A 12,387-nucleotide genomic window follows, 5' to 3' on the forward strand; every position below is an offset into this window, starting at 1 on the left:
ATCTCCAGACTTAAAACATGCTGGTCAGAAAAGACAGCTGTCTGGGCTGACTGCTTTTCATAACCATAAAAATATTATACGGAACAAAGTCTTCAAAGAACAAAAGTGCTATTTAGTCACAATGGGCTTTTAATGTCAAGGTTATTTATGAAAAGATATTTGTTATGGAAGAAAGTGTGCATTAAATTCTTATATGAGCTTCCAGTAGCCACATAACAAATGTACTATCAGTTCAGTAACCCGCTAAACAACTGCTGCCTCCTCACCTCCTGCCTCTGGCCAGTGTCACAACTGTCACACTCAAGTACAGTCAAGGCTGGGAGTTCAGCCCTGCGACTTCAGGATAAATAATCTCGGTAGCTGGTCAAAAGCTAGCCGCTACAGCTTACAATTCTGCTTACGTTACAATTACAACTTTGAATAAAGCCTAATGTGCTTAACTTCATGCTAAAACCGCCATCTCCCTTTCTGAAGAGTACTTTTTTGTGCGTGTAAATTGTAGCAGGCACAGCAGGACTCCCGAGGGGGCTTGTTTGAGTCACTGGGGTTACACAAATGCCTTATTAACTGCAGCCAGAATTGATGTACTCAGCATGATTAACTTGTAGCTCCATTACAAAATGCTTAAGTAAAAAAGCAGAATAACAGTTTAAACAGAAAATGGTTTTTTAAAAGGAGAAAAAAAAAATAAAACCTTAAATAAATGGAGACAGATGGGAAGGTATTTGCTCTAACCCTGTTGTCATTGCCCTGGTACAGAAACAAGTGTATTGTAAAATAGATTCAAAATAGCTTCAGAAATTATATTGGTAAGCCTTCTATATTCGGACTGAGAGCTGTTTGGCCAGGCCCGTTTCTAGGTTAGAAATAACACTTAGTTGTTGTCTTTTCTTGTCCAGCGCAGGCATAACTTTTAAAAGCAATGATCTGCTCCAGTTACTAACCGGACCTAAGTCATAAATTAGCAAAAACATCACAAGGTTCTGTCCTGCATTTTTAAATGATCCACTAGTCTAACAATTTAATCACATGTTACGCTTTATGCTCTCCTAGCAGTTGTTCGATGCTACCAGGTCATCTGCAAACACTGTAGTGACCCGGCTTTGATTAGTTGCACGCCTTTTTCCTGTCCTTTCTAATGTATAAATGAACACACCCAACGTGAGAAATGATCTGTCTGGCTCTGATGCTGGTTAAACGAGTGACGAAACACCAGTTTTCAGTTCCAAGAAGGCCCTCCATAGTATGGAAGCTACTTTAAAAAGTGTGAAGAATTTTTGTTCAGTGTCCACAGAATATAATAATCATGAGGAGCAGAATTATGCTCTCTGGTGTATCTATAAGTGCAACAGGTGGAAGCTGATGGGGGTTTTTGCCAGCTTTTTTTGAATTTTCTGAGTATCGTGACGTGTTGCTAACACCTCTCTCTCAAGCTCAAAAAACTTCTAGCTACTGAAATCCTTGATGGTTTTCAAAATTGACCCCAAGGTAATGGTTCTCTAGTTTCTGATGTCATTTAGTCTCCCTGGGTCTGAAGCCTCAAGAATTCAGACTGAGACCTCTTATGAAAATGTAATTTCTCAATGCAGCAAAACCTTCATGACTCGGAGCTGGCGCAAAAGCCTGATGTGAAACTAACAGTGTACGCGGTGCTAATTTCACGGTGAGGGGTGAGCTCAGCTCCCTGCGCATGTAAGCCAAGACTGCAACAGGAGAACTGGTCCAGGGCAGGGCACTCTCTTGTTGACCCAAGACTGCCAGTGCTCTGGGAAGGGACCCCGACGAGAGTGAAGTGGGGGCAGCTCTTACCTGGTGGGACCCCGCTATTTCCATGCATTTTACGAGCCTACCGTACATTGTCTTTGGCTGTCTGTCTTAACAATGACAAAATAATATCTGTTATGGTTAATAGAACAATAGCTTACAAAACAACAGGAGTTTAGGCTGTTTATTTTCAAGATGATACTAAAATGGTATTATTTGGTTGCTGTTTGTTGGAAAACATAAGGCTATTTGTGGAAGACTTAGCTTTTTCTTTATGGCCTTTTTCTTACTCAGGCCAAGTTGTCATGTGCCTGAGAATTCTTCTTTAGAGCATTAATTAAAAAAAAAAAAAAACAACAAAAACAACCCCAAAAAACAACACCTACCTCCCCCCCACCCCACCCCCCTCAAAAAATCAAGTATTTGGAAGTCTGCATCATGTAGAAGCTATTAATTTATCCAATATTTAAATGTGTTTGTCCCAGGGCATGTGGCAACGGGAGCTGAGTGTTACTCATTGGTATTCATAAAGTTGAAGGGAACTTGTTTCTAGGTAGTCCTTGCATTATATGCTGCCACAGAGAAAAGACACAAGGTATGCCCCTACTTTTTATGGGGGAAAGCAATCTTAAACAGGTATCTAGGTGCAACAGTAACCTAACCAGTTTTGATATCTATAAATTCTATCAGACCGCTTAGCAACTTTTTATGAAAAAAGAAATGCTTGTTCCTTGTCTTTTTGCAAGGCACTAGAAAGATTTGCTGTTGAAAATGTAGTAAAATTAATGGGAAGTCATTCTGGAAAAGTTTTAATTACAAACATGTAGCAGCATGAGGGGTGACAGAAGACACGCAGAGTGCGGTCAGGTATTCTGATTGCAGTTTTTTATACGCCTCATGTCAGTGAGTTTAATTGTGCACAGAAAGGATATTAACATTTTTATCAATCTAAACAAAAAGCAAATTCGTTAGAGCCATGAGAGAATAATTATCAGATCATCCACAGGTAGTTATGCAGCTAATGACCTGAAGATGGGAGTGTAATTAAACCTTCACTCACAGGCTTCACTCACTCCAATATCCTTTTTTGTCTCTTCATTTATGTTCGATTCATTAAAACTGTGCAGCTCATTAACTCATTAATAACTGCGAATGCAAACGCAGTGAAGTAGCGTGAATTTAATGTCTCCTTGGTTGTGAAGTATGTTCCAATGCTGGGGTGGTAATTTTTTACAACTGCTATTAGAGTGGTTCTGTCAATGAAAGAAGCTCCGCAATTAAAAGAAAAAATATCAAAGCTAACAAAAATTAATATTTCACTGCTAAATAGTAAACCCAGCCACCAGACAAGTAAGGGAATGAACTGCTGTTCTGAAGGACGCATTTCAGAATGTTATTCTCTCTACTTTCTTGAAATAAAGGCCTGTTTCCCCATTGTAATATAGGGACTGCCCACACCTTTTCATTGAGATCATCCCATGAACAGAACTCTAATGAACACGAACAGAGGTTAGGCAGAAAAACTGCAGTGGTTCATGCATAATAATTAATTGCATAATATCACATCATGTGCGTGTCAGAGGGTTTTCTCCTCCCACCCGAGAGCAGCTTGGGCCAGGTGAGGGATCTGCTAAAGGCAAGATCTCGCCGCCCGACCTGCAAGCCCTGCATTCGCTCAGCTTCCACTTAACTCACTGAAAACCTTTTGAGCCAAGAACGAGTAGAAAAAGATCTCATAAAGAAAACCCTATTTCAGAGCTGTTTGATTTCCTGTTGTTATTAAAGGCCCATCGATGCCAGGACACAGAGGGTAACTTCCAGTGAGAAGGACAGCCTGGCAGGCTGCATTCAGGGCACCTGGGCTCAGTCCCTGGCTATGCCCGGTTCCTTCTGAGCACCCTTGCCTAAGCTCCCAAGGGCCAGAATTTCAAAACAGCTCCACTGCCACCGTCCTGATCTCAGGAGAAACATCACCGCTTAATGGGAGGTCGTTTTAGACTTTCTTTTTTGAGACCTTTAATTTCTCTATGCCTCAAATTCCCATCTTTAAAAGGAAGATACAGGGTTTTTCTGTCACTGCGATAACAAAGTTTTGCTTGGTGGCAGGAAGGTAGTAAGAGGAGGAGTGCTCATGGCGGCACTGCTGTAGTAATAAAACACTAACTTCAGCGTTTTATTTTATACAGCGTGACAGATCTGGGGTGCACTATAATATTGCTGTTATTCGTAATTAAGCCACTGATGGGACAACAGTTCACCCAGATCAAACTACTGGTCTTTTTCTGGGCAGTTCAGTAAGCTTTAAAAAATGACCATACTTTTACAACTACTATAGCAAAAAAAGTTAATTAACAGGGCACTTAATCACATTTTTGGGCACCAATACATCAGGTATAGATGTCATTTTCATTAATATCCTCCAATATTTATATTTCTCAAGACTCTGTAAAAGTACTGTTAATAGACTTGAGAAGAAGAGATAATTTTCTTGCTGAACCGAGTCTGCGTGATTAAGTGCTCGGTCTCTGGTAACAAATGAATGCAACAACCTTTAAATCCTTTCCATACAGACAAATTAATGTATTTCTCATAATAATATTGCTGGAAATCTAGACAGGCCAGTGCATCTTTGTGACTTTTTCTGCATGAGTCAGATTTACAATGCTGCACTGAAAAAAAAAAAGCAAGGGCTATGATGACAAGTTGATAAACAAGTTAAAACAATATAATTTGCACTGTGTCATTTGTATGCTGTCAGCATACATATAATTCCAAAAATTACCATGGGTAAATCCATTATAGGTCTGCTAAGTACTGCTGCTGGGTACATTGAGTCCTGATGCCTCATCATGCTTTATACCCGTTAGCAATTTGCATGGCAGAGCTACATAGCTCTTAACTGAAAGATGAAAGTCACACTTCCTATACCAGTAGTGCTGACATTTAAATTTGATGTCAATGTTAGTCTCATCCTAATTTCAAAATCCCTTGTGCTAATAGTGCTTAAGCCTTAATTGCTCATTTAATCATAAGAATTACCGAATCACTCTGGTAAGTTAGACAGAAAAAAAAATGCAATGGACATAGATACCAGAGCGAATCGAATAGGAAACACAACAAAATGAAGGCACTTTCTATTTCAAGGAAAACATTAAACACGTTTTTCAACCAATCGGCATAATCGGTGAAACATGAGATCCCTGTAAATGCCACCTTTGCGCTGTTAAATGCTGTGTGCTTACTGTAAGTAAATACCTGAATTTGCCTGTTTATCTACAATTCTAAATGGACTGAGGGACTTACTGCCTGCAGCTAAGCTTGAGTCATGGACATGGAGTTTTGTGTAGTTTTTTTGGAAAGCTCTGCACACCACGTAAAAAGTATTCTGTGTTTGAAGGGAGAGAGAGATTTTTGACGTGGTAATTAAAATACTTGGCCTCAAACAGGAAATCAATCCTATCTACAGGCTCTCTGAACCAAACAGTCCGAGACTACCAATGAACTTGCTAAATGGCTACGGTCACCACGGAAACAAACGTCACAAAGTTTGTGAAATAATGAACCTAAACTGAAAGCTAAGATAGGCAAGAGTGTCCAGCGTTGATGCCGAAATGGCAGAGCTGCAACTTACATATCAGTGCCTGGATCTCATGCAGCATCGCTGGTTTGAGAAAAGTCAGAATAAGGTTTTGAGCCAAGCCCACAGACGTCAGACAAAGTCTTACCACATGCGTTATTATAACACGTTTGTAACTGACGTTTCTTTATACAGTGGAAGTCTTTTTGTTAGGTCCGTAATGCCAAACAAGTTGTACTCTGATTTCATAATCATGCCGCCGGCTACTAGCGCTTTGTTAGAACTGGGCAAAACCAGATCTCACTCCTTCAGAAAAAGTTGCCCTTTTCTCACTGAAAAGTGATTTGTTCATAAAAACTTTAACAGCTTTTCCTAAAGAATCCAAAAGTACGCAACTGATCTGGAGGCTGACCAAAGCGTGAAAGGCATAATCTAACCCTGTTTCCGACAGTGGGGATAGGTTTGCTTTTGCATCCAGCTAAATTCTACAGTCTACGCTCAGAAAGTTCATTCAACTGCTGACAGTTTAACTGCCATCAAAAGCAAATTGATACTATGGGGGGAAATGAAAATGATAAATTAAGATGTTTTTGACAACAAAAACTGTGTGTTTGATCATGAACTGGAAGCAGAAACCACTGATCTTTCGATACTCTATCTGATCGTTACAGTTGCTGCTGTTAGCGTTCAAGATAGCAGCACAAAAGCAAAGAGAAGCTCGACGTGCCGAGCACTGCCCGATTACAGCAAGACTGAAAAAATTAGAGGTCTTTAAGCTGCAAGTTTTCTTTCAGGCTGCAGAGGTGCATGATGCGATCTGAAGGCACCTCTCGTCTACAATAAGCATCACGTCGTCTTTTGCTGCGTCTTGAGGCGCTGCAGTAATCAATGGCATTGTGGCGATAAGGACTTCTGAACCACAGACGATACACGGTGGTATTGCACCTTGGGTCACCAGATCCTGAGAAGTCTGGTGTATGGATGGTGTCCATTCCGCTCCATGATCGGGTGCAAATAAAGGCAGAAAATCTTGGAACCTCCGCCTCGTGAACCTGCCAGTTTTCAGTGCCATCTGCTTCAATATCAGCCCTGTGTTGCTGGTCAGACCAAACCATCCTGATGCAAACTGCCGCCGCCAGCATGCCCTCTTTGCTGTCAGTAACCCCCAGCTCTGCTGATAGCAGCGTCATCTTGCTTCAGGTTGTGCTCCAATATTTCCTTGAACGTTCTCGTCTGACTGCCCTGCTGACACACTCCCTCCTTCAGTCCACCAAATAACATCTGACCTGCCAATCTTCTAAACCTGTTGTCTTCCATTCCAGATATAAGACCAGCCCAGTGAAGGGTGCTGTAATGATCACGGTTTCAGCTCCCTGGAAGACTGCTATGCTCTAAAATGATTTAAAAGAAAACTTCTTCCTGTGGTAAGCAGACGAAATCCCTCCTGAGCTGTATGCATTATCAGTAGCGAGTCTGTGCCTTCTCGTATAGAAAATTAGATAAAGCATCCACTTTGCAGACCTTTAATTTAATCTAGAGACTGATAGCATATTGCTTCCAAGCTTTATTTCTTAAAAAACCCTACAAAAGACGGACAGGCTGTGCTAACGATATTTGACAGTTCTTTGTTCAAGTGAACACCCTCCAATAATGTATTTCCAAAATAGCAAAAATTTTCATGGCTAACGTATGTTGTGAATTATAATGACTAATGACAGGCCGTGATTCAAAATGACACACATAATGTCCTTTTCCCCAAGTTTCTTATGAGTTCACACCTCTCAAACTAAGCTCATACTCAGCTTCCTGATTTTTCGTGTACGTGCTTTCTTCCATGGGGCAGTTACCAGCGAATCAATGTGATTCAGCGCGTGTAAAACTCCGTAGTCTGTTCAACGGTGTTCACGAAACACTGCTGGCCCATCAACGGCACAAGGATCACCTTGCACCATCCGCCAGGCTTTCTGTCACAGGACAACCTCGTGATACTGTCACAGCTCTCAACTGCCGTGGCTTGCATCTCAGCTTTCCTGGCTTGCATCTGATTCCATCTCTGGTTGCATTCTTGAGAAACAATCCTCTCCCTCTTGGGGCTTGCTAAAACCAAGGCTCCTGAAGGAATTTTACAGGTGTGTTAGATTTTTTTTTTTTTTCTTGGAGAACAGAACTTGCAGGTCATTGTGAAAGTCCAGGTCTCGACAGGGACAAATGCTTTGGTCAAAATCACTGATAAGAAACAAAACAGACATGCTGATCCATGCTTTCCTGACAAATACCTCGCCGGCTGCATCTCTTCTGCATTTTAAGCTATACCATGAGTCAAATAACATGTATGGGGCTGTGTTATTCTCAGGAAAGCATAGCGGTGTGCTGTCCAAGACAGGATAGTTTTTGCTGTCTGTTTTTACTTTTTTTTAATTGTCAGTGGTAAAGAAAACGGCACTTTTGCAATCCTACACTTTCCAGGCTGAGGGGACAAACAAAGCCCTGAGAGACCATTTTGAGGGAGTAGAGGGACCCATACAACTCACAGTGACTGCTCACAGGATGTGTCTTAAGCGAGGCACTTTGGTATGCTGCATTTTCTAAGAGATAGGAAGAAGTGTGGAACTGGACTACCAGAAGACATAGAGCTCAGCCTTCATTCAGCTTTGATCTCCTGCTGGCCAAAAGACAGTAAGTTACAGCCCCAGCGTCCAATATTTCTGTCCAGGGTTTTCAAAACCTTTGGACCTATCACATACATGTCGTGCAGGTTCTTGCTTTTTCTTTGTATATGCACGATATATCTGATGCAGCCAAGAATGCTCCTGCCCAGTGCGCACACACAGAGCTTCCCACAAAAGCTGGGCTTACATCTTCGGCGCAAATACCTCTAAGCAACAAGCATCTCTACTTACACTGGAAAATGTCTGAGACTTTCAAACATATGGCTGCCCAGTGCGAGCTCCTGGGCGCACGCAGTAGTGTCTCACATTTCCATCTGCTCGTTCTATCAGGTCAGACGTAAATTCTTCAGAAAATCATGGGGCAATTTTCTCCAGCAGAAAGGGGACACATCCAAACACACTAGGCATACAACAGACTTGCATTTTTTTATATTGGAAAAACGTTAACACCCAAACTTGATATGGTTCCTGAAGAGAAAGGCAAAGCTCTGTATTGGTATTCTGGTGCAGTCTTGCAAATAAAGAGGAAGAGCAGCAGCATCAATTCTGTTGTCCTAGAAGTCAAAAGCAGGCTGGAGAATGGACAGGTCCAGCACTGTTTTGGTCCAACTAATTATTTAATTCTTTATCTTAATGAATGTCATAAGAAAAAACATTAATTATCACCTTGAACTTGTTTCATTTGAATTATGCAAACAGAAAGCAAACAGAATCACATCCTTGTTTCCAGAACTACCTACTGAGCTCTGAAAACACCTTTTTGCTTTGCATCTGCCACTCTGTGTATCGAACAATCAAATAACTCTTAAACCTCATCAGATGAACTCCCAAAGTCATTGAAGAGATAATAAACTAGGTTACAACACTCGTCTGGTATACAGTCAAATGTCTTTCATATATCTTTAAGTGGTTATTAATCTCTGCATTAGTTTAGAATACATTAACCTTCAAGGTAAATTAGATCAATCAAGAAAATGACTCACAAGACTAGGTCTGTCTTTTTTGCTCGAATTCGGAGCGTGTGCCAAGAATATAACAGCAGCGGGAGAAAGCATCCAAATGCAGCTTTTCCCTGAAAGTATGACATTTATCAGGGACAGGGGCTGGACATTCACGTTCTTCCTGATGCTTACGGACAAAGTTCTTCCTTGGGATACGAGGAACCAATGACCAGGCGAGAACAAAATGTTTACAGTTGTGCTAAAGGGGAATTATGCTGTGAAGGCAGAATGACACAAAGCCCGTGAAAATTAGGTGTAATCGTATGCTCAGCTCAATTTATTTTCCACTCTGGGTTTATTTTAGCTTTGTTTACTTTAATTATAGAAGTGTCTGAAAAAGCTTATTCCGTTCCATTTTGCATATGGCACGCAGTCCAGACATTTGTCACATTCTGCTGCAAAATGACTTCAACTTTTTGCCTTCAGATCTTACAGAAAAGAGGTACTTAAATACTCATGTGGGAACGGGCCACCATTACAGCTACTATACAAAACGTCACGCTGTGCATTGTCCTAAGAACCTATGATTTCAATGTTTAGCCACTATTTTCTAAAGGAATATGAGAATATTAAGACTGACCAGCAAGAGGACTAACCTGAATTCAAGTGGTTTTTAATGTGAGTGACTGATGGGGAAAGCTTTGCGGTGGTTTAAGCTAATGATTTATTTTGCTGTTGCAAAATGCCATGCATAGTTATCCTGGCTTAGCTGACAAGCGATAAGTCACCGAGACACACTCAGGCTCCAATGTTTGTGAGAAGACAGTTAACCACTTTTACAGGATACTTCAGATCACACCGGTGATCAGTGTCACTATTTGTAATGCTATATTCCAAACCTACACTTAAAATCCTTAGCTATGAGAAGTGCCACAAGAGGTACACTTCCTCTGACTGCAGTTAGTGAAGCACAGCTTTTGTGCGTAGTCACACCACACCGAAAAACTGAAGGAAATTGGTATCTTGAAAACCTCTCCTTTGTCTAGTAAGGGGATTATTGTATTAAAACTTCAAAGACTGCAGTTCGCCTTGACATCAGAATATCTAGAAGCGTGAGATTTACAGTACTGATAGATGACATATTAAGACTCGATGTGCTGCTTTACAAATGGATAAAAATATCTAACACATAAATCAGACCACCTTTCAATACCAGTATAGCATGGTCCAAGGTAAAAGAAAAAACAGACAGAACTTGCAAAGTGAGATCCAAGAGCACGATGGAAGGGGGAGTAATACTGAATACAGGCTCTGGTTTGCAGATACTGTGTATCAAACACCTGATTTAGGAAAGCGTTTTGCTGTTATCAAACTTCTGGAATATTTGTATAGTCCTGTTGTTTCCAGTGAGCCTGCTTACAGGCTGGGATTACCTGCACTCTTAGCCCTTTGCTGGACAAGAACCTACGGGCTGGAGCCTGCCCTTCTTGCCTCCGGGGCACAAGATGGCATAACCCAAGAAGTCTCATTAAACCATTCCTCCAGCCCAGCATTGCTTTCCAGCAGGGTCAAGAGCATCTCGCATAAGGCAGATCAGGCTAGCCCCAGATGAACAAGATGAAGATTTCTCTTGTCTCAGAGCATCGCGCCCTTACGGTCCCACAGAACTCACGCTGAGCAGACTGAAGGGGAGCCAGGGATCTGCGCCGCGGTTGTAACACCGCCACTTATTTGAGGCTTTAACTGTATCGGCTGCAAAGAATTTCGACACAGGATGGTGAACTCTGCAGGAGAGGAGGGAGATCTAGCTACCACAACTAATTCCAGCTTCTCTTAGGCCTGTGTTTGCAGGCTATAGCATGATAAATGCAGGCAACCGGATCCTGTTTCAGGGCAGACCTCTGGAATATTACAGCCATTCAGCCAGCGAGGCCACAAAAATCTGCTCCTCAGCTCTTCCCTTCTGAGCTATTCTGCACCTGCTGAGATAATGTTCCTACTTCATCCTAATTGCAGAGAATTGAGTAAAAGCTTTGTCCTTGTGCATCTAGGAATAAAGGCAGCATCTCAGCAATCTTGTTGCAATTAAATACAAGTCTGAACGCTCATGCTGTAATTAAAAACACGTCTGTTTCTTTAAAACAAATCAGTTTTAATGGGCATTCTAATTGAAAGCCTATTAAATATAGTGATAAATGCTGAGCGATTACTTAAAATCTTGACACCTACATGATGCTTTACAAAGCTCTGAAAATGCTGACTAATTCACCCTTACAGTAGCTGAGAGAGATAAGTAAATACGTCTAGCTAATCTGAGGAAGACAAAAAGGACTGAGCAGAAGCTTCATTTTTAAAAAAATTAAATAAAAAATTTCCAGGAGCATACCAGTTTTAGTTAAATGTTTGAACAATGAGAAATTAAGCTTTTTTGATGTTCTCACAGCATCCAAAATGAATAGTTATTGTTGTAGTGAGTCAGAATGCTGTCCTGAAATGCCCTGTGCTCATGGTAGTGTCAGAAACACCACACCAGCCTGGTTCAAAATCCTTCTAGCCCATGTCATTCCTTTGAGTGATCCACTGCGGTGGGACAAAGGCGAGTATGAGAACAGAACTAACCTCTGGCAGCCTTTTCTTTGTGTAGCCCCTCCGCCTGGAGGACTGTCGCCCTGAATCCCTCCATGAGAGGTGCTGGTTTTGTGATTTTTATGTAGAATATAAGACAATCTTCAGTCAATGAAATTTCGGGCTCTGAAATTACCCATCTGGAGAGACATTTTCTTTTTTCTGTGTTAATGATTGGCTTATGCCTTAAAACATGAAGTTAACAGAGTCAGTCCAACTCTTAGCACTGATATTAAGCATATCCTGCGGTCTCACTGGGAATTCTTAATTCTTCCACTTGTAATATTCTTATCTCAGAGAATTTGCTGGCGTTTCTCTGGAAGTTGCCACTGTGAATGAACTGATTTTCAGGAATACTTGTAGCTATAAGAAAAGCAAATTCAAAGCAAATACAGAGCTGTCTAGACAAAAATTAAATGTCAGATGAAAAAGCAAAGTCGTTTTAACTAAAACCCTGATTCTAATCAACTTTATGGTTGCTCTTGTAGAATCATAGAACTGTTTAGGTTGGAAAAGACCTTCAAGATTGAGTCTAACCATTAACCTAACGCTGCCAGGTCTACCACTAAACCATGTTCCTATCAAACAAGATCCACAGCATGAGATTTGTCACCAATTAAACAGGTTGCTTTACAAATCTCTCCTAGTTTTAATAAAGCTGACACGACAGCGTTGGAGACCAAGACTTGAGTGAATTTCTTGAATAATTGATCAAATAAAAAAGTCAGTCCTTTTGCAGCCGATTTGGGAACAGAATGGGAAACAATGTGCTTGAATAAACAGTGTATCATGCATTATTTATTCCGTTCTA

The 12,387-nt window shown here is 41.0% G+C and overlaps 1 protein-coding gene across 7 annotated transcripts in view; it reads right to left on the minus strand.

Annotated features, from left to right (window-relative positions):
• DOK5 (docking protein 5) overlaps positions 1-9,080 on the minus strand; it is a 100,106-nt gene extending 91,026 nt beyond the window's left edge. For 3 of the 7 annotated variants that reach the window (XM_075108649.1, XM_075108646.1, XM_075108639.1), the window contains exon 1: positions 8,994-9,080. In XM_075108649.1, coding sequence (XP_074964750.1) covers positions 8,994-9,065 — 72 coding nt within the window. In that variant the 5' untranslated portion in view covers positions 9,066-9,080. The remainder of the gene's footprint in view (positions 1-8,993) is intronic. The other 4 variants (XM_075108641.1, XM_075108645.1, XM_075108642.1 and 1 more) reach the window with 4 other exon arrangements.
• Positions 9,081-12,387: the final 3,307 nt, after the last annotated feature.

This window comes from Phalacrocorax aristotelis, chromosome 13 (genome assembly GCF_949628215.1).
Source record: "Phalacrocorax aristotelis chromosome 13, bGulAri2.1, whole genome shotgun sequence".
NCBI lineage: Eukaryota > Metazoa > Chordata > Aves > Suliformes > Phalacrocoracidae > Phalacrocorax > Phalacrocorax aristotelis.